The sequence below is a fragment of the Podarcis bocagei genome (assembly GCF_964188305.1).
Source record: "Podarcis bocagei genome assembly, chromosome: 11".
In the NCBI taxonomy this organism is placed as follows: Eukaryota; Metazoa; Chordata; class Lepidosauria; order Squamata; family Lacertidae; genus Podarcis; species Podarcis bocagei.
In genome coordinates this window covers 4,019,861-4,046,240 of record NC_138136.1, presented here as the reverse complement: position 1 = coordinate 4,046,240, position 26,380 = coordinate 4,019,861, and the positions used below count along the sequence as shown (strand labels likewise).

Here is a 26,380-nt window from a genome sequence, read left to right as displayed (position 1 = left end):
GATGGGTGACACCTGGCTTGAGAGCAGTACATGTGAAAAGGATCTAGGAGTCTTGGTTGACCATAAACTTGACATGAGCCAACAGTATGACGCGGCAGCTAAAAAACCCAATGCAATTCTGGGCTGCATCAATAGGAGTATAGCATCTAGATCAAGGGAAGTAATAGTACCACTGTATTCTGCTCTGGTCAGACCTCACCTGGAGTACTGTGTCCAGTTCTGGGCACCACAGTTCAAGAAGGACACTGACAAACTGGAACGTGTCCAGAGGAGGGCAACCAAAATGGTCAAAGGCCTGGAAACGATGCCTTATGAGGAACGGCTAAGGGAGCTGGGCATGTTTAGCCTGGAGAAGAGGAGGTCAAGGGGTGATATGATAGCCATGTTCAAATATATAAAAGGATGTCATATAGAGGAGGGAGAAAGGTTGTTTTCTGCTGCTCCAGAGAAGAGGACACGGAGCAATGGATCTAAACTACAAGAAAGAAGATTCCACCTAAACATTAGGAAGAACTTCCTGACAGTAAGAGCTGTTCGACAGTGGAATTTGCTGCCAAGGAGTGTGGTGGAGTCTCCTACTTTGGAGGTCTTTAAGCAGAGGCTTGACAACCATATGTCAGGAGTGCTCTGATGGTGTTTCCTGCTTGGCAGGGGGTTGGACTCGATGGCCCTTGTGGTCTATTCCAACTCTATGATTCTATGATTCTAACTTTAGCTGGACTGAGGTTTCTGTGTATGAGGTACAGTACACAATTAAGCATTGCAATTCAATTAGCACTATAGAAAACACATACAGTATTTTTCGCTCTATAACACGCACCCGACCATAACACGCACATAGTTTTTAGAGGAGGAAAATCCGTAGGCATGCCACCCGTAGGCATTCCCTCCATAACACGCACAGACATTCTCCCTTACTTTTTAGGAGGAAAAAAGTGAGTGTTATGGTGCAAAAAATACGGTACTATTCCCAATTCATCATTCAAATATGAGCATTTGTATCTTCCATGTGAATGTGGAATTATTTTAATTCACAGCTCTCTGCTATGATCTGTTTTTCAACTCACTGATCTCTTTCAAGGAACGATTAAAAAACCTTGCTATTTCTAAAGAAAGACCACTTCTTACATTCTGATCTCATACTAATTACCATCTATAATTTCTCTTCACAAATGTATCGTTTAAAAATTAAAGACATGAAGAATAACCTTTTAAAAAACCAAAGGTTTGGATTCTATTGTCTTTGCTATCTGTGTGGTTAATTTCCTCTCTTTGGATTACAAAATTATTAGTACCAAATTGCCTGCTGTTGCCCACAGCTTCTCCTGTTCTAATCTCTCCAGGTCACTGATTCTGTCTTCCTGTATATTTCCTACCACTTAAGATTTAGTTTTCTTTCTCCCAGCCAATTTGGTCACTGTTGAACTGACTAAAGAAAGAAGGGAAGGGGGGAAAAGTAAAGAAAGACTCATTAACTAACTTCAGTTCACATTCAGCATACCTGTCAGTCAGAGAAATGTGATGGTGCTGATTTAGGCAAGAGTTTATTAATTTTATTTTAGGTGATGTGATGAAAACCAAATACTTAAAGTCAACACTGTATAACTCTAAGCTACATTTTTCTTCCATCAACAGGCTATTAACACAGTGAGACATTTTCCATGATTGACTGGTGCTAATTTCTCACTGGCCTTGAATGCAAGTTTGGAGGGAATGAACTGTTATCTACTGGCAAATCTGGAAGCACATATTGCCATGTCAAATCCCAAAATATAATCTCTTGGTTATAGAGTGTTTCTTATTGTATTTGGTATTATTCAGCTCTGCAGAGTTCAGAGATAATTTTTTCTTCTGGCCTAATTGGCTAGGGCTTATACCACTTTTTGGTTCCTTCCAGAAATACTGGTAATGAGTTTTGCTAGTTAAGCAGTTTATATCCTGTTTCCGCCACAATTTTCAAATGCTAAGAACCCTGATACAACCATCAAGAACCTATAAACTGAAGGGAAAGAGGATCTTAAGACACTCATATGTTGTATAGAGCCCAGAATGTAGATTAGGTTTTCCCCTGTCTCCCCAGTCTCTATTCCTGCACAAAGCCAGCTTAATGGTTTCTGGTTCATAGTAAATTGTGTTGCCACAGCTATTTATTGGCTGGTATCTATAGTCACAGAAGACAAGCTTTTGCAAGCTTCATAAATTTTATTTAAAAGAAATGGTACAGTGGTACCCCGCAAGACGAATGCCTCGCAAGACGGAAAACCCGCAAGACGAAAGGGTTTTCTGTTTTGGAGGCGCTTCGCAAGACGAATTTCCCTATGGGCTTGCATCGCAAGACGAAAGCCCATAGGGAAATGCTGGCGGTCGGGAGCAAAGACTTTCGCCCACAGCCGGCCTTCAGAAGAGGACCTCTTCTGAAGGCCGGCGGGGGGCAAAAGTCTTTGCTCCCCCCCCGCCTGCCTCCCCCCCCGCCCGCCCCGGGCGATCTTAAAATGCTGGCGGGCGGGAGCGAAGCGTTCGCTGCCGACCCCCAGCATTTTAAAATCTCCAAGGGACAGCAGAGAAGTCTCTGTCCCGGGGAGATTTTAAAATGCTGGGGGTCGGGAGCGAAGCGTTAGCTGCCGACCCCCAGCATTTTAAAATCTCCCCGTGTCCCGGGGAGATTTTAAAATGCTGGGGGTCGGGAGCGAAGCGTTAGCTGCCGACCCCCAGCATTTTAAAATCTCCCCGTGTCCCGGGGAGGTTTTAAAATGCTGGGGGTCGGGAGCGAAGCGCTGCCGACCCCCAGCATTTTAAAATCTCCCCGTGTCTCGGGAAGGTTTTAAAATGCTGGGGGTCGGCAGCCCGACCCCCAGCATTTTAAAATCTTCCCGGGACACGGGGAGATTTTAAAATGCTGTTCCGAAGGGGGGGCGGGGACACCTGCCCCCGCCGCCCCACTTCGGAAAGCTGTTCCGAAGTGGGGCGGGGACACCTGCCCCAGCCGCCCCACTTCGGAAAGCTGTTCTGAAGTGGGGCGGGGGGGCGGGGACACCTGCCCCAGCCGCCCCACTTCGGAAAGCTGTTCCGAAGTGGGGGGGGGCGGGGACACCTGCCCCCGCCGCCCCACTTCGGAAAGCTGTTCCGAAGTGGGGCGGGGGGGCGGGGACACCTGCCCCCGCCGCCCCACTTCGGAAAGCTGTTCCGAAGTGGGGCGGGGGGGGCGGGGACACCTGCCCCAGCCGCCCCACTTCGGAAAGCTGTTCCGAAGTGGGGAGGGGGGGCGGGGACACCTGCCCCCGCCGCCCCACTTCGGAAAGCTGTTCCGAAGTGGGGAGGGGGGGCGGGGACACCTGCCCCCGCCGGCCCACTTCGGAAAGCTGTTCCGAAGTGGGGAGGGGGGGTGGGGACACCTGCCCCAGCCGCCCCACTTCGGAAAGCTGTTCCGAAGTGGGGCGGGGGGCGGGAACACCTTCTGAAGGCGGGCAGGGGGCGAAAGTCTTTGTCCCCCCTGCCTGCCTTCCCAGGGGCTTTTAAATCGCCCCGGACAGCGGAGAAGTCCTCCGCTGTCCGGGGCGATTTTAAAATGCCGCCCGCCAGCATTTTAAGATCGCCCCGGACAGCGGAGAAGTCCTCCGCTGTCCCGGGGTTTTTTAAAATGCTGGGGGTGGGAAGAAAAGCCCTTGCCCCCCCCCCAGCCTTCAGAAGAGGTCCGGGGACAGACTGTCCCCGGACCTGGTCCGAAGGCGGTTTCCCTAGGAACGCATTAATTGATTTTCAATGCATTCCTATGGGAAACCGTGCATCGCAAGACGAAAAAACCGCAAGACGAAGAGACTTGGGGAACGAATTAATTTCGTCTTGCGAGGCACCACTGTATGAATGTATCTGAATCAGGTTGCTATTATTTTGCTTTTAATAGAGGGGAATATGAGAAAGGTGCCAAGTTAAAAAGCAAAAGTATTGTCCAGGTTTTTAAGGAGCATTTTTATTCTAGACTGTTGCAGAGGACGGATTTTAAATGCATAAATTGGCATGAATATGCTGAAGTATCATAACAGGCTATGTAGTAACTCAGAATTTTGCTTTTCTTTAGAATAACAGCCAGAACAGCTTCAAGCTATTCCCCAAAGAGCTATAATTAGTATTTAACAGTGCAAACATAAGAAAACAAAAGCTGCTGCTGGCTGGAATCTGAAATCGGAACCTGTGGAATGCAAGACATTTTACTTTCCCAAACACAATAAAGTCAGCAACATAACCACATATTGTGTATTTTCACTCTGGCTAACAGTTCAAGCTGTTAGTAGTAGTAGTAGCCTAGCTTTCCTCCTCAAGAGAGAAGTATTTCTGAACATTTTTGTCACTAGATAGATGCTCTGAGATCTTGAAAACAACCTTATATTCACATTTGGTTGTATTAAATATCTTCAACGTAGATTGTGATAAAGATTTTTTTAAGGGTGATAATTTGCTTAAGTCACAGAGCAGACCCACTGAATAATTTCAGTGGGTCTACTCTGTGACTTAGTTGGATAACACCCAATAATGTCTCCAAATGTCAGAGAGGCAATACACTTATTTATTTTCAAAGTCCAACAAACTCAAACACCCTGAATCAGAATCCCATTCTGCTCTATGCGAGTTTGGGCAAGTAGAAAATTAATTTTATGAAATGGTACCTGACCCCTTAATTATCTCAAAATTAATTACTGTATCTCAAAATCAGAATTTTAACTTACTACTGTACTTATAGATTATATTTAATGGCACAAGTTTTGCATTTTTAGGGTTAAATTAGACATGACTGCAATTGCACACATCTCTCTCTCTCCCCCCCCCTCCCGCTCCTGACATTTTTAAAACCAAAAGCAACTGTGAAGGCAGCATATTTAAGTGGAATAATGGTGGCAAGCTGCTTAACTCCTTTCTCACTGGCTGCTTTACCTCCTGCACATAGCTGCCTTTCTACCCAGGGGGAAAAGAGACAGATACAAAATCTATTATGGAAAGGGGGAAAACAATTTGGGACTATGACTAGGTATGTGTGACTTTTAATTATGGAATATGTGACATGCTGCTTTATGCTTTAACAACAATACTATGCATTTATTATTAATAATTTCATTTATAGACCACCCTTCATTCAAAAACCACAATAGTTATGTACAAGTAACAGCACTAATACTAAACTCAATATATCTGTCTATTGTGCAGATGCCAGGGTTAAGGGATAAAGACAGCATGCTATGACCATGCAGCCCCTCCACAAACCCTTTCTGTTTTGCGTGCAAATCCACCCCCCCCCCCACTGGCCTTAACCAAAGTTTGGGCTTACTCTTATTGCCTGTGCTCAATATTAGCTAGGATTCATAGTTAATAAAGGATTTCAAACCAGTATCAAATCTCTTTTCAAGACAACTTTAAAAACTTCATGGCTTCAGTGCCAGCCCATGATATGTTGCTTCCTGAGGCAAAGGACATAAGGGTGCTCCCCTCCATTTCATGTACAGAAGTTAACTGGACTGCCAGTTCAATCTTACTCCAACACTGGCAATGGAGTAGCAACATGATAGTCCAGTGACCAGGATGGGCTGTGAAGCATGTACAGCTTTGTTGTTCTCCAGAGGGCAGCGGTCTGGGTTTACCCCCAAGCCTCTGGTGCCCGAAATGGTCACCCCTCTCTGCCTGAGGTTAGGCTTGGCTTCCCATTCATGATGGTGCTCATGCAATCTTAAAGTATGGTCAATAAATACCTAATTTACGGAAACTGAAGTTAATGGAAAGTGACTTACTCAAGGTCACACTGTAAGTCTGTGGCCTAAAATCTTTCAGTATACAACAAGCACTTCTGCATGAATTGAATGTATCATAAATACACAATAAACCATACAAGAACTGTGCAAACGCTAGCATTACAGTGGTACCTCGGTTTACGAACTCAATCCGTTCCGGAAGTCCATTCTTAAACCAAAACCGTTCTTAAACCGAGGCGCACTTTCCCTAATGAGGCCTCCCGCCACCAGTGCACTTCCACCATTTGGAATCCATTCTTATACCAAGGCAAAGTTCTCAAAACGGGACACTATTTCCGGTTTTGCGGAGTTTGTAAACCGAATCGTTCTTAAACTGGACTGTTCTTTAACCGAGGTACCACTGTACCTTAATCATTTTGAACACTACAGTACATTCCATGAATTCTTCTGTGATGGAATCAACTGATACATGCCCCAGCCAGAAGCCACTGTGCTGCAGTATTTAGAATGTCAGACTAGGACCTAGGAAACCAGGGTTAAAATCCCCATTTGGCCATGAAGATCACTGGGTGATACTGAGCCAGTGACTGCCTCTTTGGCAAACCTACTTCACAGGGTTGTTGTGTAAGGGGGGAAACCATGGTACGCCATCCTGAGCTTTTTAGAGAAAAGCAATAAATAAATAATAATAAATGCATAAATGCTCAAATGTGTGCATACCTGTATATAAAAACCCTATTTATCTCTTCGAGAATGTGCTTGTATACACACAACTCCCAATTTGTGTGTGTTCAAATTGTGCTCAACTGTGCACATGTGCACTTTTTCAGCACCAAAAGGAGGCAGGGCAGAACGGGGTGGAATGGAAGGGGCTGACACCTGTGGCAGCCAGGAACAGACCCCTCATGTAAGCGGGGATTCCAGAGTACACTTACTTCAGTTTTAGGTTAACTCATTTAACGTCATTTATCAAAAGCTTCTAAGACAGTGAACTGAAATTTTACATTTAAACTGGAGAACCTGTATCTTGAACATGGAGTAATTGGACCTGAGAGCAGTATAGAAATGGACAGTGTGGCTGATTCATCTACTTTTTCTCCACTGTCTGTGTCTCTCCATAATATGCCAATAACAAGATAAGCAGGCAATAGAAGTACAGTGGTGCCCCGCAAGATGAACGCCTCGGAAGACGAAAAACTCGCTAGACGAAGGAGTTTTTCGTTTTCTTAGCCGCTTCGCAAGACGCATTTCCCTATGGGCTTGCTTCGCAAAACGAAATTTGCCCTGCAAGCTCCGGGGATAGCGGGGAAGCACAGCGTGTCTTCCCCGCTGTCCCCGGACCCCTTTTGAACCAAGGGGCGGCAACGGGGAGAAGCGATTCTCCCCGCTGCCCCTTCCCTTGCTTTAAAACAGGTCCGGGGACAGAGGGGAAGGCCCGCGGCGCTTCCCCTCTGTCCCCGGACGGTCTCCATAGGAACGCATTGATTGATTTTCAATGCATTCCTATGGGAAACCGTGCTTCGCAAGACGAAAAACTCGCAAGAATAAAAAACTTGCGGAACGAATTAATTTCGTCTTGAGAGGCACCACTGTAATTAAAAAGCTGCCTCCTGTGATATCACACAGTGATTTTGAGACTGCAGAAGGTACAGAAAATGGAAGGGGGACAAAAGAAACAACAACAATTCAGCTGTGCCGTATATGTGAACTGACAAAAATAAGGTGGGTGGGTATTATTACTTCTGTATAGAAAACAATATAGAGGGAAACACAGTATTGTAATATTTCACTGAACATTCTTTGGTCATCCTTAAGACGGCCCAATGAAAGGGTTTAGAAAAACGCACAATATTTTTCTTGCAAATCCCATGCCTATAGGTTTCATGGGGAAATAAAGGAAGCTTATTTCATGGAAGGCAACCAATGCCAACACTAAAAACAACAACATACAATTTACTTTGGAAGCAGGACTAAGTACACTTAGTTGGAAAATGTCCATAACATCCAGTACTTAGGACCACAGCCTACTGAGCAGTTAGAATTCATAAAATACAATTGTTACCCTTTAGACTGATGCTTTGGACTCTTGTTTCTATTAAAAAAACAACTTATTTCTGAATAATTAAAAATCCTTCCTCCGCCTTCAGAAGATTGACAGTTGTTTTGTGGTTGTAAGAGCGCCTTCTGTTCCTATCAACACTTTGAACACACACTCCAATGCCAAAGTTGGTGAAGCGAGAGAGATGAAAGGGGGCAGTGATGATGAGAGGGGAGGCACCAAGCAGAGTTCTCACAAGAGACTCAGCAGCACAACATCTGATCATTAATGTCCATCAAACATTTTGGCTCTCGTCCAGCTCACGTAAGAGAATGGTGTATTGGGAACAAGAAGGAGGCCACTGTGCCGACCCAGGCAAAAAGCCAAGGTGTCTGATTTAAGTTTCAGAGCCTGTCCTCCCATTCTCCATTACATTAAGAGTGATATGCTATGCTAGAGCTGTGCAGTACTTCATGAGTATGCAGATCTAGCTAGCCCTGCTACGTATGCAGCTTGTACAGCATTATCATTTGGCTAGCTAAATAATTTAAAAACCTATTCCACAAAAATAGCTTTAATTTTCTAAAAACCTGACGTTTTGGCTTTGGCTATAGTTTCTGTAAATACAATGTCAAAATAACATAATATTTCTAAAACGATGCTAGGTAAAATCATATCCATGAATTAATAGCGGTCCACTGTAAGATGTACTTTGACTCTTTGAATTGATTTCCAACTCTGAGATAATTTCAGCGAAGGCCATGGTCCCATTGAAAATCAACAAACCCACCTGAGTAATTGTGATAGGGTTAGGACTGATTGCCCACCAGACCATAGGTCTGAAAACAGAATTCAACCTTTTATTCGACCGTCAGTCAGAAAAAAGTACAATTGTCAATACACAGTTAAAACATCCAAGAAGATTTTAGAGCTTAGCCAACACTAAAATGGGCTAAACAGATAGCCCCATATCAATACAATCAATTAAAGTCTTGCGACGCTTAAAAGCTAAAAAAAGAAATTTGGCCACCGAGGAGGGTATAGCTCTAGTGATGTTATTCAGCAAGTGTAAAACCTGGTTTTCTCCAGGTAGGGAGCTAAATTGACGTAGAAGTGGGTCTATAAAATTTTGTCTAAGCTCTGCATAAGAAGGGCAAGTCAAGAGGATGTGTTCGGTGGACTCAACCACACCCATGGCACAATGACAGGTTCTCTGGGCGTATGGTACTCCCCTGTACCTTCCCCACAATATCGCAGAGTCAAGGACATTTAATCTGGCCGCTGTAAGAAGTCTGCGGTATTCCACATAGTGGATTTCTGCGAGGTAGGGGGCTGGTATGGTCCGATAGATCTGGTCCCCTAGGAACATCCCTGGTTTTACCTGGGCTATGTCCTCTTGTCTAGCAATGTCACTCAATCTCCGGGAGATCACAGCTCTAGCTTGATTGTACGACATAGACTCAAAGTAAAGATGAGACAATCTGCAGGATTGAACCTCGTTAGTGACCTCCCTTTCCCACGATGATTGGAAATCGTCCCTCAATATCAAGGGGGCAATACCCACTGGTTTAAAACAAAGCTTAAGCCATAGCCAGAGCTTCGTCTTCAAGGCCACATACCGTAGAGCTTGCCAGCCGACCTCTAATCTCATAGCTGCACCCGCTACCGAGGGGGGAATCCTAAGGATGGCTCTAAGGAATCGCGTTTGGATAGAATCAAGTTTCAAGAAGTCCCTACGGGAGCCTAAAGAGATGCCCACCAAAAGAAGGGGGAGGACTTTCATTTGAAAGAGACTCAAAGCTATCTTCACTGATTGAGCCTGATTCTTAGCATATAGAGATCTAATCTGGATGGCTGCTTTAGATGCATTAGTTGTTATATAGTCTCTATGGGCCAGAAAAGACCTATTTGACCGTATTACTTGTCCCAGATATTTAAAGCAGTTAACCTGCTCTAGGGGGATCCCGTTCATCGACCATCGATAGAGTCTCGGTCGGGCAGAGAAGACCATGATCTTGGTCTTAGCATAGTTGGGTTGGAGCTCATGCTGATCACAGTATTCATGTAGAGCTTGCAACATTCTCCTCAGTCCAATAGGGGATCTAGCAAGAAGTGCGGCGTCATCCGCATACAGAAGAACATTCAGAGATCGGCCTGCTAGTTTGGGGGGGTGGAAAGCATCATTGGCCATGTGAGTCACCAGTGAGTTAATGTAAAAGTTAAACAATGCTGGGGCCAATAAACAACCCTGTCTTACCCCTCTAGTGGTGGTAACGGGGTTGGAGACTAGGCCTTTATTGTCTAGCCTGATTCTCAGAAAGGTGTTTGTATGGAGGCTGATAATCAGATGAAGGAGACGACGATCGATATTTGTTGCAGCCAGTTTTGTCCATAGCTGCTTTCTAGAGATTCGATCAAATGCCTGCTTAAGGTCAATAAAAGCCACATGAAGAACCTTTGGGGCTTTGCCGGCATACTTTTCCGCCAGGTGATTCAAGGTTAATATTTGGTCTGTAGTAGATCTTCCAGGGCGAAAACCCGCCTGTTCATCGGCAATGATATTGTCGTCCTCCATCCATTTCGATAGTTTGTTTAGTAGGTACCCCGAGTAAATCTTCCCAATGACATTTAGCAAGCTGATTGGCCTAAAGTTGCTCGGCTCTGTACGTGGGCCTTTCTTATGTATTAATACAATCAACGCAGAGCTCCAGCTTGAGGGAAATTTTGCTGTTTTGTTTATATACGTGTAAAGTGCAGCTAAAAGTGGGATCCACCAATCTTTATTTGCTTTGATGGCATCAATGGATATAAGGTCATCACCGGGGGCCTTGCCTGCTTTAAATCGATCTATGAGGGTTTCAACTTCAGGGCATGTAACTGGGTCCCAATCGGGCAGTGCTTCCGGCTCCACCGTATCTCCGCAGGCATCATGGGCTGCATACAGATCGGCGAAGTATCTTTCCCAAGTGTCCGCTGAGATGTGGGGTTCTATTCTTGCAAGCGGCCTACCCAGGTATCTGGAAATTAACTGCCAAAAAGAGGCTGGATTTCTATTCTCTGCAGCTATCAAAAGGTTGTTCCAATTGTTTCTTTCTGCCTCAAGCTTCTTTTCCTTTAGTAGGGCTTTATAACTTCTCCTGAGGGTGATAAGACGGTTACTTGGCATGGGGTCATTTGATGCTCTGTATGCCAACCATTCATTATACAGATGATTCTTGAAGTTTTTGCATTCCTCATCGAACCATTTTTTGTGGAAAAACTGTTTACCATGCTTTGTGGGGGACCGGACTAGTGTTGGTTTTAGAAGTTCTACTATATCATCATATATTGGTAGAGGCTCATCCGCCTGCATAAGGGAAGCCCTTTTTATTTGGAGCTGATCAGACCAGAGAAGTTCGTTCAACTGCTGGGCCGAATTAGAGGTCCATTTAAGGGCTGTAGGTCTTATCTCCAGATGATCATTTGATAGGTGCACAAGGGAGTGCCTATCAAGTTCGTCAGCCAGAGTCAAGGAAATTTCTAGAGGGAAGTGATCACTCTCCAATCTTGTAGCCACCTTAAAGCTGGATATTTTTGGGGTAAGGTCAGGAGATATCCATACAAAATCAATAGTGGATGCACGTGAACCTGACCAATAGGTGAATTCGGCAGGGTAGTCCGAGCTGACTGCCCCATTTAGCAGAAGGAAATTGAGGGCCAGCAAGGTTTGCCTGCATTTGAAACCTGCGTAGGTGGCTATGTTATCTTTGAATTTCCTTGGTAAAAGATCTGTAGTCACAAGAGGTGAAGAAGGGTACTTGCTAAATTTAGAGAATAAGATTTGGTCAGTATGTGACAGGCGTCCATTAAAATCTCCCGCCAACAGAAAAGTGGCTTCGGGGTATTTATCAAAAAGTGTTTCCAATGTCGCTTGGATTTCCTGCCATCTCAGATCAACCAAATTTCTCTTATAGATTGGACATAAGTAGATATTGATCACTACTATCGTTTCCTCTGCTGTTTGCAACTTTATAATCAGCATGAGTGACGACTGGATGTCAATTTTTTCGGCCTGGAGATTTATGGCTAAGGAAACAAAGATAGCCAAGCCTCCTTGCGGTCTACCATGTGATAACGAGTTCTGCGTGGCATTCAGGTAAAAGCCCTTGTATCCTGTTAGATAGAAGTCCTCACAGGCCCATGACTCTTGGAATAGAAGGATGTGGCTGCCATTTATATAGGCAACAAATGATGGATCTGTCAGTTTGGATTTAATACCAGCCACATTCCATGATAGTAGTGTAAGAGGCCGCTTTGTGTTTCCCTCAAGTCATGATTTCTCTTGCGTGGTTAATCCTGGAGAATCCAAATGGGGGTGCACGCTGCGTGGAGGGGCACTGAAAACAGAATTGCTAATTTGCACGCAACCTGAAGAGGAAAAGCAACAGCTGGGTGCAGCGTAAGTGCCATCTCCTTGCCCCACTTGATGCATACCCCACAAGCCAAGTGCCTCTCCTTGCTCTCTGCTTGGAGGTTCCTTAGAGGTTCCACAAGTGTAACAGCTGCAATACAGCTGCCAATTCCTAGAGTGGAAGGGAAGGGGAGTTTCTGCTTCCCTGTCTCCTAGCTCTGCCTCTGTTACTGGAGAAGAGAAATGTAGGTGAAATCAGAGAAGTCAGTGAGCCCAGGCTAAGGAGCCATCAGCTCTTTTATGGAACACCAACAGCCTGAGAGAGGCGTTGGAACAGCCTCACACCCACACCAAGGGTAGGAAAAATAGGGAAGCCCAGGCTCCATCAGATAATATTTTGTGTCAATATTTCCCTTGCAGGAAAGGTGGTATATAAGTGCAATGAAGAAACAACAGATTAAGGAGGCCAGAGCAGCAGGTGCGGGGGGGGGGGGATAAGGTGAGGGAGAGGGGAGACTCAGTGCCCCCCTTCTACATGCACCTTCAACTCTGCTCCCTTCTTTATATGCAGACATATGAAAAGAAATCTGTTTGTTCCCACCATGTCTAGGGGGGCACCCCTAAACAAGGATATGTGATTCAGAGCTCTGTCGTTGTGATATCACGCATCACTGTCAGCATTTGCAAAAGGAACCTCAGTCCTCTGTGAGTTTTTTTCCATAGCAATGGTTTTAAAAAACATGTATATTGGGGAATATTTTCCACAAATACATAAAGCATACAGAAGTTTATCCACTATGAACATTATCAATAGCTCAGAGCCCTATTAACAATGCAGCACAACAAAAGCAGTTAAGATAATAGTTACTCACAAGTTTGCTGGGAATAATTAACACTCACACAAGTACTTCAAATGCAGCCAGTGAATCAAAAGCATTTCAGTGCAGGAATCTGCAGCTGTCCCACATGGAGGTTGAACATGCAACCTTTGCGTTATCAGCACCAGGCTCTAATCAACTGAGCTATCCATGTAAATGGTTTTAAGGTCTTTAATGCTGTTTTTAATAGGTTACTTATTAAACTGGTTTTCAATATTTATATTTATTGCATGTTTTCAATGGTATCTGTTTAATTTATGCTGTGAACTGTCTTGGGTCCTGAAAGAGTTCCATTTGTTTACTCTGACCTTTCTTAGACGCTGCACACTGGACATTTTGAGAAGTATCAGCTCTGGTCTTTGGGTGGCCAAAATTAGGTCATACAGTTGTAGCTCAACCCACTAGGCATCTGGTTCATGGTATTTTATACATGGTATTTATACATTTGACTTTATGATATCAGAATGTCCTCACAATGAGCATCAGTCATGGACAATCAGCACACTTTGTGTGGAAGTACTTCACAAATATGATGCATTAAAATGCAGAAGTGAAATCCAAATTTTTCTAAAAATCACAGAGCATGAAGTTTAAGTCTCAGCAAACTAAAGAAAGTTATTTTTCTTATAATATCACAGCTGTAGGGTATAAAGGGACAAGCTGGTGGTCCCCCCTAACTGGTAATAATTTTTATCATACCTATTTTTGTTTATTCTGGATCTTACTTATATCCTCAATACTGGATTCATAGAATCATAGAACTGTAGAGTTGGAAGGGATCCCAAGGGTCATCTAGTCCAACCCCTCTGCAACACAGGAATCTTTCACCCAAGGTAGGGCTTGAACCCACAACCCTGAGATCACGGAGTCTCCTACTGTACTGACTGAGCTATACTGCAGCTTCAGCTTCTGTCAGCCCCAGCCAGGCCAAGGGTCAAGGCTGATGGGAGATGCAGTCCTGTGACATTTAGAGGCCCACAGGTTCCCCACCAATGCTTTGCATGGCTATGCGCTCATGCACACTTCCTCCAGGGAAGCAAGAGAAGTTATCCCAGTGCAAGGAAACATTCTGGCCAGGCAAAGGACTTGTGGAGGGTGTGGAGCAGGGCCTTTGTGGGGTGGGTGAGCCCTGGAGAAGATACAGAGCTTCCGGAGAATCCCGAGAGGGTTGGCCACATTTGGCCCCAGGCCTGAGCTTCCAGAGCAGTTTTACAGATAAATGAGAAACAGTAGATGGCATAAAAGGAAATGACCGCTCTCCACAACAAACAGAGGGCGCCCTTTGTGTGCCTGCGCGCAGCACCCCCCATCCTACATGACTCCTGGCACAGCACTCCTGGACTGCTTCCCCAAGTCGCAAACCTTGAGGTTCCTGCCAAACCTCAGTTCAAAGAACCAATGGCGACTGGGGAGGCGTAGCCAGGGGAGCGGGCCAAGTAAGGACTGGGTCCGCTCTTTAAGCACAAAAGGGGGTGGAGCCTACATGGGAGCTCTCAGTCTCCTACCTCCCTTCGATTAGGCCTTTTATTGCAGGTGAACTTCTTCTTTACAGGTATGCAGGCGCTGCTATGGTCTTACGATGGTTGCTGTTGAAGGACCGGGAAGGAATTTCCCTTCATTGGCAGGTTTCGCCTTCCTCATAGCAAAACATCATAACTTTGGCGGTTATAGGCTTTGGGTGGAATCCTTCAGTCTACTTTCCCTAAATGCAGCGGCGATCCCAGGGTTCCATGTTAAACGGATTGTGTTGAGGGGACTCACTGGCCATATGCTGAAAAGTTGTCAGTGCACACCCTTGTGTTGTGGTGAAATGGGGGGGGGGGGCTCTGCTTCAACATACGTCTTCCAGAGCCAGCCCAATCCCCAGGCAGATTGGTTAACCCTGATGTACCCCAGATTCTCCAGCTGGAGTCCGGGAGGGATAAATGCCCAATGCCTAAGCCAAGGTCATCCTACATCTGAAAGTTTAATAAAGTTGTGGCCAATTTTTATCCCATAACACGTTGTCACGAGCCATTATTCCACTTGGGTGTCCCCTGGGGTCGGGGGGTCTCCGCCGGGCACGAAAAGGGAATAGGAAGGAAGGAGGAAAGTAACATGCTAGCCATGTATGAATTTTTTAGAAAATTCATTTTGGCCATTGTGAGTGCTGCAATATCACAAAAAGTGCTTTCTCAGGGTGAGATCATGGCATGGGTCACGTGACTCGCCCAGGAATGCAGCATGGAAGACACGCAGCCCAGTTATTGACCTGAAAAAGTTGGATAGTATTCTATAGCCACAGTTGCATAGGAGCTTTTAATATATAGAATCATAGAATCCTAGAGTTGGAATAGACCACAAGGGCCATTGAGTCCAACCCCCTGCTAAGCAGGAAACACCATCAGAGCACTCCTGACATATGGTTGTCAAGCCTCTGCTTAAAGACCTCCAAAGAAGGAGACTCCAATTATCAAATATGTTTCTTCACAGAATCAACCAGAACTGGGGGGTTTTCCTGGATGCTTTACAACTTTACCTTTGACAACAAAGTACTTTTTGCTCACAGAGTAAAAACATGGAGTCTTCCATGTTCAAACTCCCCGGCATTGCAGTTTCCTGGCTATTTTCTCTTTATAAGGTATGCTACCGCTTCTGCGAATGCAAACAGCTAATTAAAGTTTACTTCCTACTTTTCTTTATGAAAACCTCAAGGCAAGGAAAATGTAAATAAAAGGAAATAGAGCTCCTTTGAAAGACAAGAACCATGTCCCTTGGGCAGAGAAAATCTACTGACTTGAGCTGTCATCATAATTTATTGGGTCCTGTTTAAACGTACAGATGATACAAACAGCAGAATTCTGTTGCAAGGCTTCTGTTGCAGAAAACACTGACTTAGCTCTGTGGCTGGCAATAGTTCAATTAGTACATATGACCATGTCCAATGGAGATTTAAAAAAAAATAGGTGTAAATGTTTAGACCAGTACTTATATCTTGATAAAAGCATTGTGGGCGCCAGCACAAACTGGCTGGCATGTGAAGCAACAACAGAAGAAGTGATGGCACTCCACACTAGAGAGTACTCTCACACAAAAAACATTGTGGCTATTAGGCACAAATTGGTAGCCACGGGACATGGAAAAGGAAGAGCATAAAAGTTTTTTAAAAAGCCACAATTTCCCTTGGGATCTTTCCCAAAACACCATCAAATCAAAGAATACATCAGTCTCCATGGACTGACCTGTAAAAATCACAGATCCAGAATTAGACAGCAGAAAAAGCCTCAAGGCACACAATTTTTGTTTCCGTGGGCTCAGCTCCTCTCAAGAGCACCAGGGAAGGTCTTGCTGGACACCCATTGAGGACACTGGGATTAGACAGCAATGTGCTGCGAATCAAGGGCTCTCCTGCCTCCTAATAGTGGTGGTGAGAAATTTCTAGTCATGAATGGTGGAGGTGGCAGCACCAGGTCTTGCACCAGCCCAAGTGCAAGATCTGGAAGGAAATGTGGTGGTTCCTTCTCAGATCTGCTATACATAAAGAATGAGTAATGAAGTAACAATGAATGAATACTAAAACAATGGATGCATTAATATATCCATGCATTAATGCTTCATCCAAATTGCATCATTTCTGGAAAGATTTCTAAAGTTCAGAATGGAATGAGCAGTAAAAGGGCTGAAGCTGAGAAGGTCTGTGTCTGAGTCAGTGCCTGAAAGGGAGACTCCCTAAGGACCTAATGGATGATACAATTCATAATGGCAGGTAGGTGGAATATACATCTATGAAATAAATACAATACATATCTTTTTAGTTGTGGACAATAGTTCAAGTGATGGAGGTTATTATGTATCATTTGGTGTTTGTTAAGATTTGTGATGATTTTAGCATACATACTTTGACAAAGCTCTATGAAGTATTCAGAGATGATTCTCTGTTTGTATGTAGCTGTTCTATCTTTGTTTTAAATAAGATTAAGAGGGGAAAAAGCAGTTGATCAATTGATGAGTATGGAAATGGAGATAAGTTTAAAATCTGAATTTATAGTGCAGTCCTGCGTAAGGGGTAAATGTGCCCAGAATTGCAGTCTAAACCGCAAACCCACTTATACACATTTACCTGGGAGCTATTGAACTCAGTTTGGCTTGCTTCTGAGTATTCATGTGTAATAGTGTGTCAATACTGTACAAGTTTTTTTGACCCGGGTGGCACTGTGGGTTAAACCACAGAGCCTAGGACTTGCTGATCAGCAGGTTGGTGGTTCGAATCCCCACGACGGGGTGAGCTCCCGTTGCTCGGTCCCTGCTCCTGCCAACCTAGCAGTTCGAAAGCACATCAAAGTGCAAGTAAATAAATAGGTACCGCTCCAGCAGGAAGGTAAACGGCGTTTCCGTGCCCTGCTCTGGTTCGCCGGAAGAGGCTTAGTCATGCTGGCCACATGACCCGGAAGCTGTACGCCGGCTCCCTCGGCCAATAAAGCGAGATGAGCGCCGCAACCCCAGAGTCTGTCACAACTGGACCTAATGGTTAGGAGACCCTTTACCTTTACTGTATGAGTAAAATATACAAATAAATTATAAAAAATAATATTTTTTTGAAAACACTGCTCCTGGCTCCTTTTAAAATCCAAGTACTATAATCCAACTGGCAGAATTTAAAGGAACATGAAGCCCAATTCATATTGCATGTTTTTCCAAAGAAACAGTGAAAAGGTAGTTAAATTAGTCAGTTTAAGCTAGAAGGAACAAAAAGAGAAGTGCTTACTTGGCCAGAAAATGAATTGAAAAGATCTTTAAGAGACTTGCATTCCAAGACCATGCAGAGTTAGTTGTGCATTAGCCCGTTGGTTTCAACAGGAATAGCAAAGGCCTCAATGAATATGTGCTGGGATATGTACTTTAGCATTATAGATTATGTTTGGCTGGGTGAGTTATGTGGAACTGGGAACCTCCAGATGTTGTTGGACTAAATATTCTAACATCCCTGTATATTGGCAATGTTAGCTGTGGTTGAGTGGAGTTGGAGTCTTCTAACATCTTGAGGGCCAAAAGTTCCCACCACATTTCTTTTATATGATAAATGTGTTGAATGTTAAATTGTAAAATCCAATAAAAATTTATAAATACAGTATATATAAAGTTCCCCACCACTGGCTTAAGTAATGAACTTCCACAGTAACAATTCCATTTGCTGTAGAGTCATGAAGGAAAATGGTACCTGTTGAATCTTTGCCTGAAATGCAGATTTCAAAAAGCATAGGATTGGTCCCCCCCAAAACACAGGATTCTCAAAATTTAAAAACTTAGCTAACTTAACTTGCTTTCTGCTCTTTTGAACAGAAGATACAATGATTTCAGATTGCTGCAACAAAGGGAGCTTGCAATCTCTGTGCCTTTAAAATATAAACATGATGTTGAAATTCAGCAAGTTAATCACTTCCAAATCTTGGCTACTCCATTCATTTGAGTTTGCAAATGTATGAATAGAGAGCATTATTGTTTTGAAACACTACAATGAAAGGGAGCCCCCAGCTCTTCTGGTTTTATCTGAGATTTTATATCCATTTGTTTTTACTTCTATGCTTCGTGCCCCACATGTAAGCCCTTTCAAGTACTACGCACATGAAGGTCGTCATAGAATTACTGAGGAGCAGGGCTGTGCCACTGACCCTGGCATCAAGTATGCCCCTGCTCTGCCCCAGGGATAGCCACATATTGGCACAGATGTCTATGGGAAGGGGGCCTATGTGTGAGTGACTGCTTGCGTGTAGCCTTCAACACTATCAGAATTTGATTACAGAGTCCCAGTCATGAGGAAGCCTTTATACAAGCAGCTACTCATGTAAAGCTTCCCTTCACATGTTCATGCCAATGTTCGGATGTTCGGGACACATGCCTAACGCTAGGACATGGGCAACCATGCAGCCAGTCACAGTAAGATAACCCCTTAATGAATACTATTTATGAAGGTAGCTATGGAAGATTCTGAAATTAAGATTAGAAATTAAGTGTTTCTCTAGAAATCTATGGAGACTGTAGTCCTTAACAGGTAGGACAGAGGAGGCCACAGAGTGAGAGCCTACTGTTTGGCTAGCATGCTACCGTGCATGCTGCGTCTTTCAGAATGAAAGGAAATGTGCTGAGATACACTCGGGCCTGCAGTGTGGCTTGAACAAGAGACATCAGACCTTCTTTCCTTCAAAATGATTCTGCCAGAGCAACATGGAGGACCCAATCTCTGACAAGCAAGCTGCCAAATATTTTTAATTGCAGGAAATTCTCTCAACACTGGATTATTTTGAACAAGGTCACTCTCATTTCCTATGATGCCAAGCTGCCTGGGCATGCTCAGAGGCCTCTAGTTTCTGGAATACTGACTATGTAATCAGTGTGCAATTCATTTGTAATTCATAATGTCTGGATTTTTCAGTAATTATTTCAGGAAAATTATGGAACAGAACCAATGGATTCCTCCTACCCCTGGTTTCAGCAAAACCTGGTACCATAAAATGTACCACATTATCTATTTTTCATTATCTTACTATATTACTTTATTTTTCTTCTTTTCCAAATGCACAAATAGAGGATGTGTGTGTACAAACATACCGTTCTGACGCCATTCTCAAAGGCCTGGCGCGTTAAAGAAGCAGGTCCATCAACTGTCTTCCCATCATCATCGGGACCCCAGCTAGCACTGTAGATGTGTATGTGCTGGGGATTGAGGCTAAGTGATTTTGCTTCTACCATGTCTGTAACATCACCATCTAGCATCCGTACTCCTTGAAAAGAAAAATGGCAAATTGTATGACAATGGACATATTGAAGCACATTGGTGGGGGGGAAATGGTTGGTGTTTTTAACTGACTCAAACATACTTTTGGCCAAAAAGCTTTGTTATTGTTCATATTTCATATTCTGCTTGACAGTGTGTTTTTTATTTTATTAATAAACAAAATAAACCAAAGATAAATAGCATTTGAGCATTTTTATGCTCAAATGAAGTCTTTGGATTACTTGTTTTCACAGGATCCAATCTATTTAATGGTTTTTAAATGGCCATTTTCAAACAAAACACATTTTTTAAAAAATAAAAAAGGGTTTTTCCAGAAAGTAATGGTGTGGAAACAAATTATAATACATTTTTAATTGGCCTCAGTTCACGATGAACATGCCAATCATCCATCTGAAAGGAAGGATAAGTGGGGTGGGGAAGCCAGTACCCTGTGCCCCTAAGTTCCTTTGAGCTGCTTGCTAAAGAGACTGTTCAAGGGCGGGGGGTGGGGGGTGGGTGAGCTGCTGTTTACCTGAATCCTGGATCACTAGAATGCCTTCTGCTGAAATCTCCCTGCTGATATGGAAGGTGATCTCCTGTTGCTGGCAGTGTCTACAGCACTTCCCTCTAGGTAACTACTGTTACCGCCACCATTTCACCCCACTGCCATTCAAATCCCACTTGGAGAGCTAAACCAGGTAGTTAGAGTGTGGAATTATTTCTCTGTGGCAGAACCCGGAAAAGCTCTCTTGGTGGTGATATAAATGGTATATTCTCAATCTCAGCAGGGCACACTCAGACCTTGGCACAAAGACCATTGGTGGTGAAAGAAGCAGGGATAGTAGTGGCAGTGAGAAGCAGGCCCGTTGAGTTCCACCTCACGGTGTGAGGTTTTGTTTCCTCTTACGTACATGCATCTTATGTATGTGTACATAGGGCTAGGTCCAGATTTTCTATTTCTCTCTCCTCTCTCTTTCATTTCATATTGGTGCCCTGCTTTTCCTTGCAAAACGAAGCCCAAAGCAACTAACAACAACATTCTAAAGCAAATGTGATTAATATCAAAATATGAAAAATTCTATAACAATAAAAATTTACAATTTTTTTTTTTGGGGGGGAGGTCCCTCTGCAATGTCTCCGCATGGCCTGCCTCACTGTCACCAAGGTGGTGCTGGGGTTTCCCCCTCTTCCTCCATCGGACAGAGGGCAAGCAGTGCCCATGACACCATTGTTTGCTACTGCCACTCACCCTCCACACCCTAGGCAGGTGGGTGATGATGACAGATGCTAGGAGCCACCACAGCAGCTGCCACCCAGAGGAAGGGAGAAAGCAAGTGAACAGCACTAGGACTGGAGCAGCAGCTACCACTTGCTTCCTTACCCTCCATCTATGGACAGACATTACTGTTCACTTGCCTGCTTGGGCAGGCTAGTTAATATCACCAGCGGCTGGCTGTAGTGTAGGCAACACTGTTGGTGGCATGGCCAGCACAGGGGAAAGAAGGCAGGAAGGGTGGCACCAATCCTTCCAAGCAGCCCAAGGCTAGGGGGCTGCCCCACAAGGACAACTCCTGACACCAGCCTTGTGAGGATGTTTGTTCTGTTTGCTGTCTGTTTCCTTTCATGTACCTGTGTCTATTGTTCACAGACCCTATCCATGTTTACTCAGAAGTAAGTCCCGCTATGTTCAAGCCTAACTATGCCTAACTGAGCTTGACTCATTCTTACCTTGATTCATTCTTGAAGCATAGATAGATATAAGGCGAATTCCACTGAGGCCCTTATTTGAGTGAAGTGTGTTCAGAAAAGAAGTGGCCTATGGTGTGGTATGTTTTGCTTGTATTGTATTACATTGTGTTGTTATTATTGTACGCCACCCTGGGATTGCCAGTTTAGAATAGTGTTAGATATATATATTTACTATATGGGAAGGTTTTTTACCATATGGTTTCTTGACCTTATTTATTATTGCTACAACTATTTATCAAACTTGTTAGTCACTTGCTACACAAAAGGCTTCCAACCAACTAACCACATATTTAACCACCTATTTCTTCTTCTATGCCTCCCTCCAAAAAGGGATGTGGAGAAGAGTCTCAGTTGCAGATTCACATCAGGAGAGGTATTCCATGTTTATTATCAAACACATGGCTCTTCGCAGTCTCTTCATTACACTCTGTGTAATGTCTTCACTCCATAGCAAAACTAATCAGTAACCAAGGATAAAGTAACAGCAATCAATAATTCAAGAACAGACCTCTCTGTATTGCTGCAATTTAGCATACACTTCAGAAATGGGCACCTCCTCCACATTTATATATACCCACAGAATTCCAGTTTCTTTATCTTTGAGGCATTTATTTATTTACTAAATATATCCCTTGCCTTTTTATCTATAAAGGGGATGTAAGACTGCTCACAATACTTAAAATACAATACAATAAATCACATAAGAGTAATCACTATATCAAAGGCGTAAGCTAAAGCATCAGCAGAAGAATAGAAGTGCCAGACCATCCAGCCATTATCTGGCTCATATGCCTGCTTAAACAGCCCTGACCTAAAAGCAGGCAGGGAAGGAGCTAGGAATGCCTTCTGGAGCAACACAGTCCAAAGGCTGTGTAGGTGTCACTTCCAAAAGGGCCCTTTCCTCTGGACTTTGGACAGTGATGGGACACAGAGCAAAACCCTAGCCTAGGAACTTAGCAGGCAGGTGGAGGGTGGCATTTGACACTGGAGATACTGCACACTGCCAGGAGATTATTTACATAGAGAAGCAGACGGGGAGGCTTGGAGAACCATACATGAATCCAATTCATTGCTTATATAAAACATGCCTTCATTCAAAGAGTGGCATCATATTTGGATCTACAGTGGTGCCCCACAAGACGAATGCCTCGCAAGACGAAAAACTCGCTAGACGAAAGGGTTTTGCGGTTTTTGAGCTGCTTCACAAGATGAATTTCCCTATGGGCTTGCTTCGCAAGACGAAAACGTCTTGCGTTTTTTGCAAGTTTGTTTCCTTTTTCTTAACACCATTAATACAGTTGCGACTTGACCTTTTTTGAGGTTTTTGGTGATTTTTGAAGCTTTTCCAAAACTTTTCCGACACCGTGCTTCGCAAGACGAAAAATTCGCTAGACGGAAAAACTCGCGGAACGAATTAATTTCGTCTTGCAAGGCACCACTGTAATATGAGCTGAGGACTCTCAATATTATTTTCTAAAATGCAGTTTCTATTATTCTGCCAGAGCCGAGATTCAACTTAAACCAGACAGCATACCATGTCTTGACAACCTGCAAGTTATAAATGTTTCTATTTATAAACCAAATTAGCATCTTTTAATTATAAAACGTAACAGCTTTGTTCCCATCTTTGCTATGAATTAGCTTGAGTGTTTATTCAGTTCTTAACCCAAGCCTGGCTGTTCTATTGAAAAAGCCCCCCCCCCCTTTTCTAATTGATTCGAAACAAAACTGCTCAAGCTTTGCAAGGTCACACTTGTCCAAATACTGATCTCACTGTGAAATTTACTTTATGAAAAAGAACAAACATTAATTCAGGTCGCAACCCTTTTACTTTTATCTTAAGGATGTAAATAATCAGAGCAAGCAAGTTATGAATATAGGAAGCTGCCTGCTGCTGAGTCTGGTCTGGCAGCGGCAGGCCCAGGACCCAAGAAAAGTTCCTTCCAAGCATTCAGCCTAGAAAAGCTTTAAGTGGAGATGCAGGAAAACAAGGCAGGCAAATCATGTGCGCTTTGGAGAAGTAGTTGCTATTGTTTGCCTACAGTGTGACATTATTTAACTGGATTGCCTGGCACAATCCTGTTGGTCTTTTCAGCACAAGGGGAAGATTTTTCTGTTCACTTGGGCCTTTTAAATAACACATAAGCCTCTTATGTTAAGTTTTAAATTGTGTTTTGTGTTTTGAATTAATATGTTATAGTGTTATTGTGCTGTACATTTTTTCTCTCTCCTTTGTGAGATTCCTGGAGATCTCCAGTTATGGGCTGTTATATAAACAGAGTAAATAAAATAACTGTAGCCTCTGATAATATTTTATTAATTGCTATTTTTTAAGGTGCTTAAAGATTCTTCACTGAATATTTCAAATAGTTATACCCTGACGGACAATCTCCAACATACTGTTTGTTTTTCCAATAACAGACCATTCTTCAAAACATTTTGGGTTTCTGGTGACAGGAAAATCTTCATTGTCTATCAGCCAGCTAAGCTTGAGACAGTGAAATCTGGTTCTGGCAACATCAAGCACAAGTTTGCTCACAGGTTTTAACAGATTATTGTTATTCATAAAATGGGTTGTATTCAACATTTGTCATACCTACTGAAATTTATAGATTTGAGTAACGTAGGTCCATTAATTTCAATGGGTCTACTCAATGTAGAACTTAGCTAGGTAACAACAATGCTATTTTCTTCCTTCAGTATTAGCTAAAATACTAAGATTAAAGTGGCATTATTGAGCCGAATAATGAAAGGGGGGGAAAAACACCTGAAAATGTTGAAATAAAGAATTTCACTTAAAATTACTGACTTTAAGCCAAGAACGGTAGGCTGGTACTATAAATTACAGAGGATGTGCAGCTACTACAAAAAAGAACAAGTCTGTATATCCTATTCCCCTGTAACATAAAAAACTCATGAAGATGCGATTCCATGCTCCTGTTTCACTTCATTGCCTGTTGCTTATGAAACTGAGGAAGCACAGGGTGTGATAACAACTTGCAACACAATGTTGTATCCTTGGGAATTATAGGAGGAGAAACAGGATCACTATTTTTAATGGCAGCCAGGCATGTCCCATAACACTGACTTTTAGGCCCACTTAAGAAACAGAAATTATTGTAACTATCTGGATAGACTATCTAAATTTGTTCACCATAACTCAGGAATTGTCCTCTAACTGAGATTCAGCTACCAAATAACAAATAATTTAAATTCCACTGTAACTTCAGAAACAGCAACAAAGCAACAATCTAGCTGTTAAAACATTTGGATGGACTAGGGCTGTAAAAAACAACACAGACAAACATTAACCCAGTTCTCATGTACGTAATGCTAAGCCAAACCATTACTTAGCCATGTGTGGATGGTATGGCAGCAGCAAGATCAAAGGCGGAGTAGCTCCAGCCTTCATTCAGGGAAAGTGGACATACGCTCATTCGTGCTAAGCCATAGATAGGTCGGTTTAGTATGTGTGGATTGAACCCATGTACTACTAGCGGAAACTGCCTCACTGGGCCATGTCAACAAGCCATCTAGCCAAAGAACTAATTTCCAACACTAGTTGGTAGCATATAATGATATAACAACATTATCATAGGCTTTGCCTTTGAGATGTGCTTCTAGAAACAGTGCCCCTGACCAAGCGTAGCCCATCCCGTTTGGCCACCTGTGCCCCCACCATGGCCACCACTGCCACTGCACCCCACCTCTCATCGAACGTGGTGGGAGCCGGAGGGCTCCTCAAAACTTTGCCGCTCAGTTTCTCTCCCCACCCCCTGCTCAGGGGGAGAGTGGAGTGGCAACATGGGGCAAAGGAATGCCTTGGCTCCTGCTGAGCTTGGCAGGATCTGGGGCACTCCTCAAAGCTTTGCCGCTTGGCTTCTCCATCTGGGGGCAGGGAAATGAGCAGCAACGCCACACACCCCACACTGACAGTAGAAGCAGTGGAGCGAGCACAGTGCCACCTCTCCCACTTCCGCTGCCTGAGGTGGGTGCTTGACCCTGTCTCATGGCCCCTGAGGATGTGTTTCCCCCCATCCAAAATACACCTTAAACAAATCTCATGTCTAGCCAGGGACGTCATGTCCCATTTCACCACTTGAGATGAAACAGGAAGTGCTGCCCTGCCACTGCTGCAGGCACCGCCCTCTCCACCAACTCCACTGACAGCATCGGCACTGATTTCAGGTGAGTTTACTCACACACCGCTAAATCACACCCAAAATTGGTGGGGCAGGTGGGGTGCCGCCTTGAGGGCTTCCACTGCCTGAGGCAGCAGCCTTATCCCATCGACTGGCTGCACTGTGTCTAGCTTTAGAGTGTTTTCTCTCCCTCGTCTGGCTTATTTCTGAGCAAGCATGCTTATGATTCTGCTCTTAGGTTTTTACATTAATCATAGACAACAGTTACACTTACCTCCAATTCTGGCATTATATGCAATTCCAACTATACAGTGTGAGTTGTTTGCACTAGCTGCTACTTCTCCAGCACAACGGGTTCCATGCCTATAGGAACAGACAGATATTTTAATATAAGTACTATTAACCACTAAGAGAGAGATTGTCTGTATTTAATACCTTTGATTGTGTTCATCTTCAGCTGCTATGTGTAAGATGCCCCGGTCTGAAACATGCACTTTAAATATATATACACACCACCATGTATGTTTAGAATTCATTTAAACTTTTGCTTCAGGCACTGCTGCTTAGTCATAATCCTTATCTTTCCAATGATGTCAAACCCAATAACCAAAACTATGATTTTGCTTTTAATCAACATGTTTAGACAAGTGCAGCATGAACACAGCATGTTATAAGAACATATGGAATTGATATCAAA

The 26,380-nt window shown here is 43.6% G+C and overlaps 1 protein-coding gene across 6 annotated transcripts in view; it reads right to left on the bottom strand.

Annotated features, from left to right (window-relative positions):
• Positions 1–26,380, bottom strand: part of LOC308597669 (proprotein convertase subtilisin/kexin type 5-like) — a 176,652-nt gene that overhangs the window by 55,704 nt on the left and 94,568 nt on the right. For all 6 annotated transcript variants that reach the window (XM_081213612.1, XM_081213613.1, XM_081213611.1 and 3 more), the window contains 2 exons: positions 25,958–26,046; positions 19,627–19,799 (listed from right to left, as the gene is read on the bottom strand). In XM_081213612.1, coding sequence (XP_081069738.1) covers positions 19,627–19,799; positions 25,958–26,046 — 262 coding nt within the window. The remainder of the gene's footprint in view (positions 1–19,626; positions 19,800–25,957; positions 26,047–26,380) is intronic.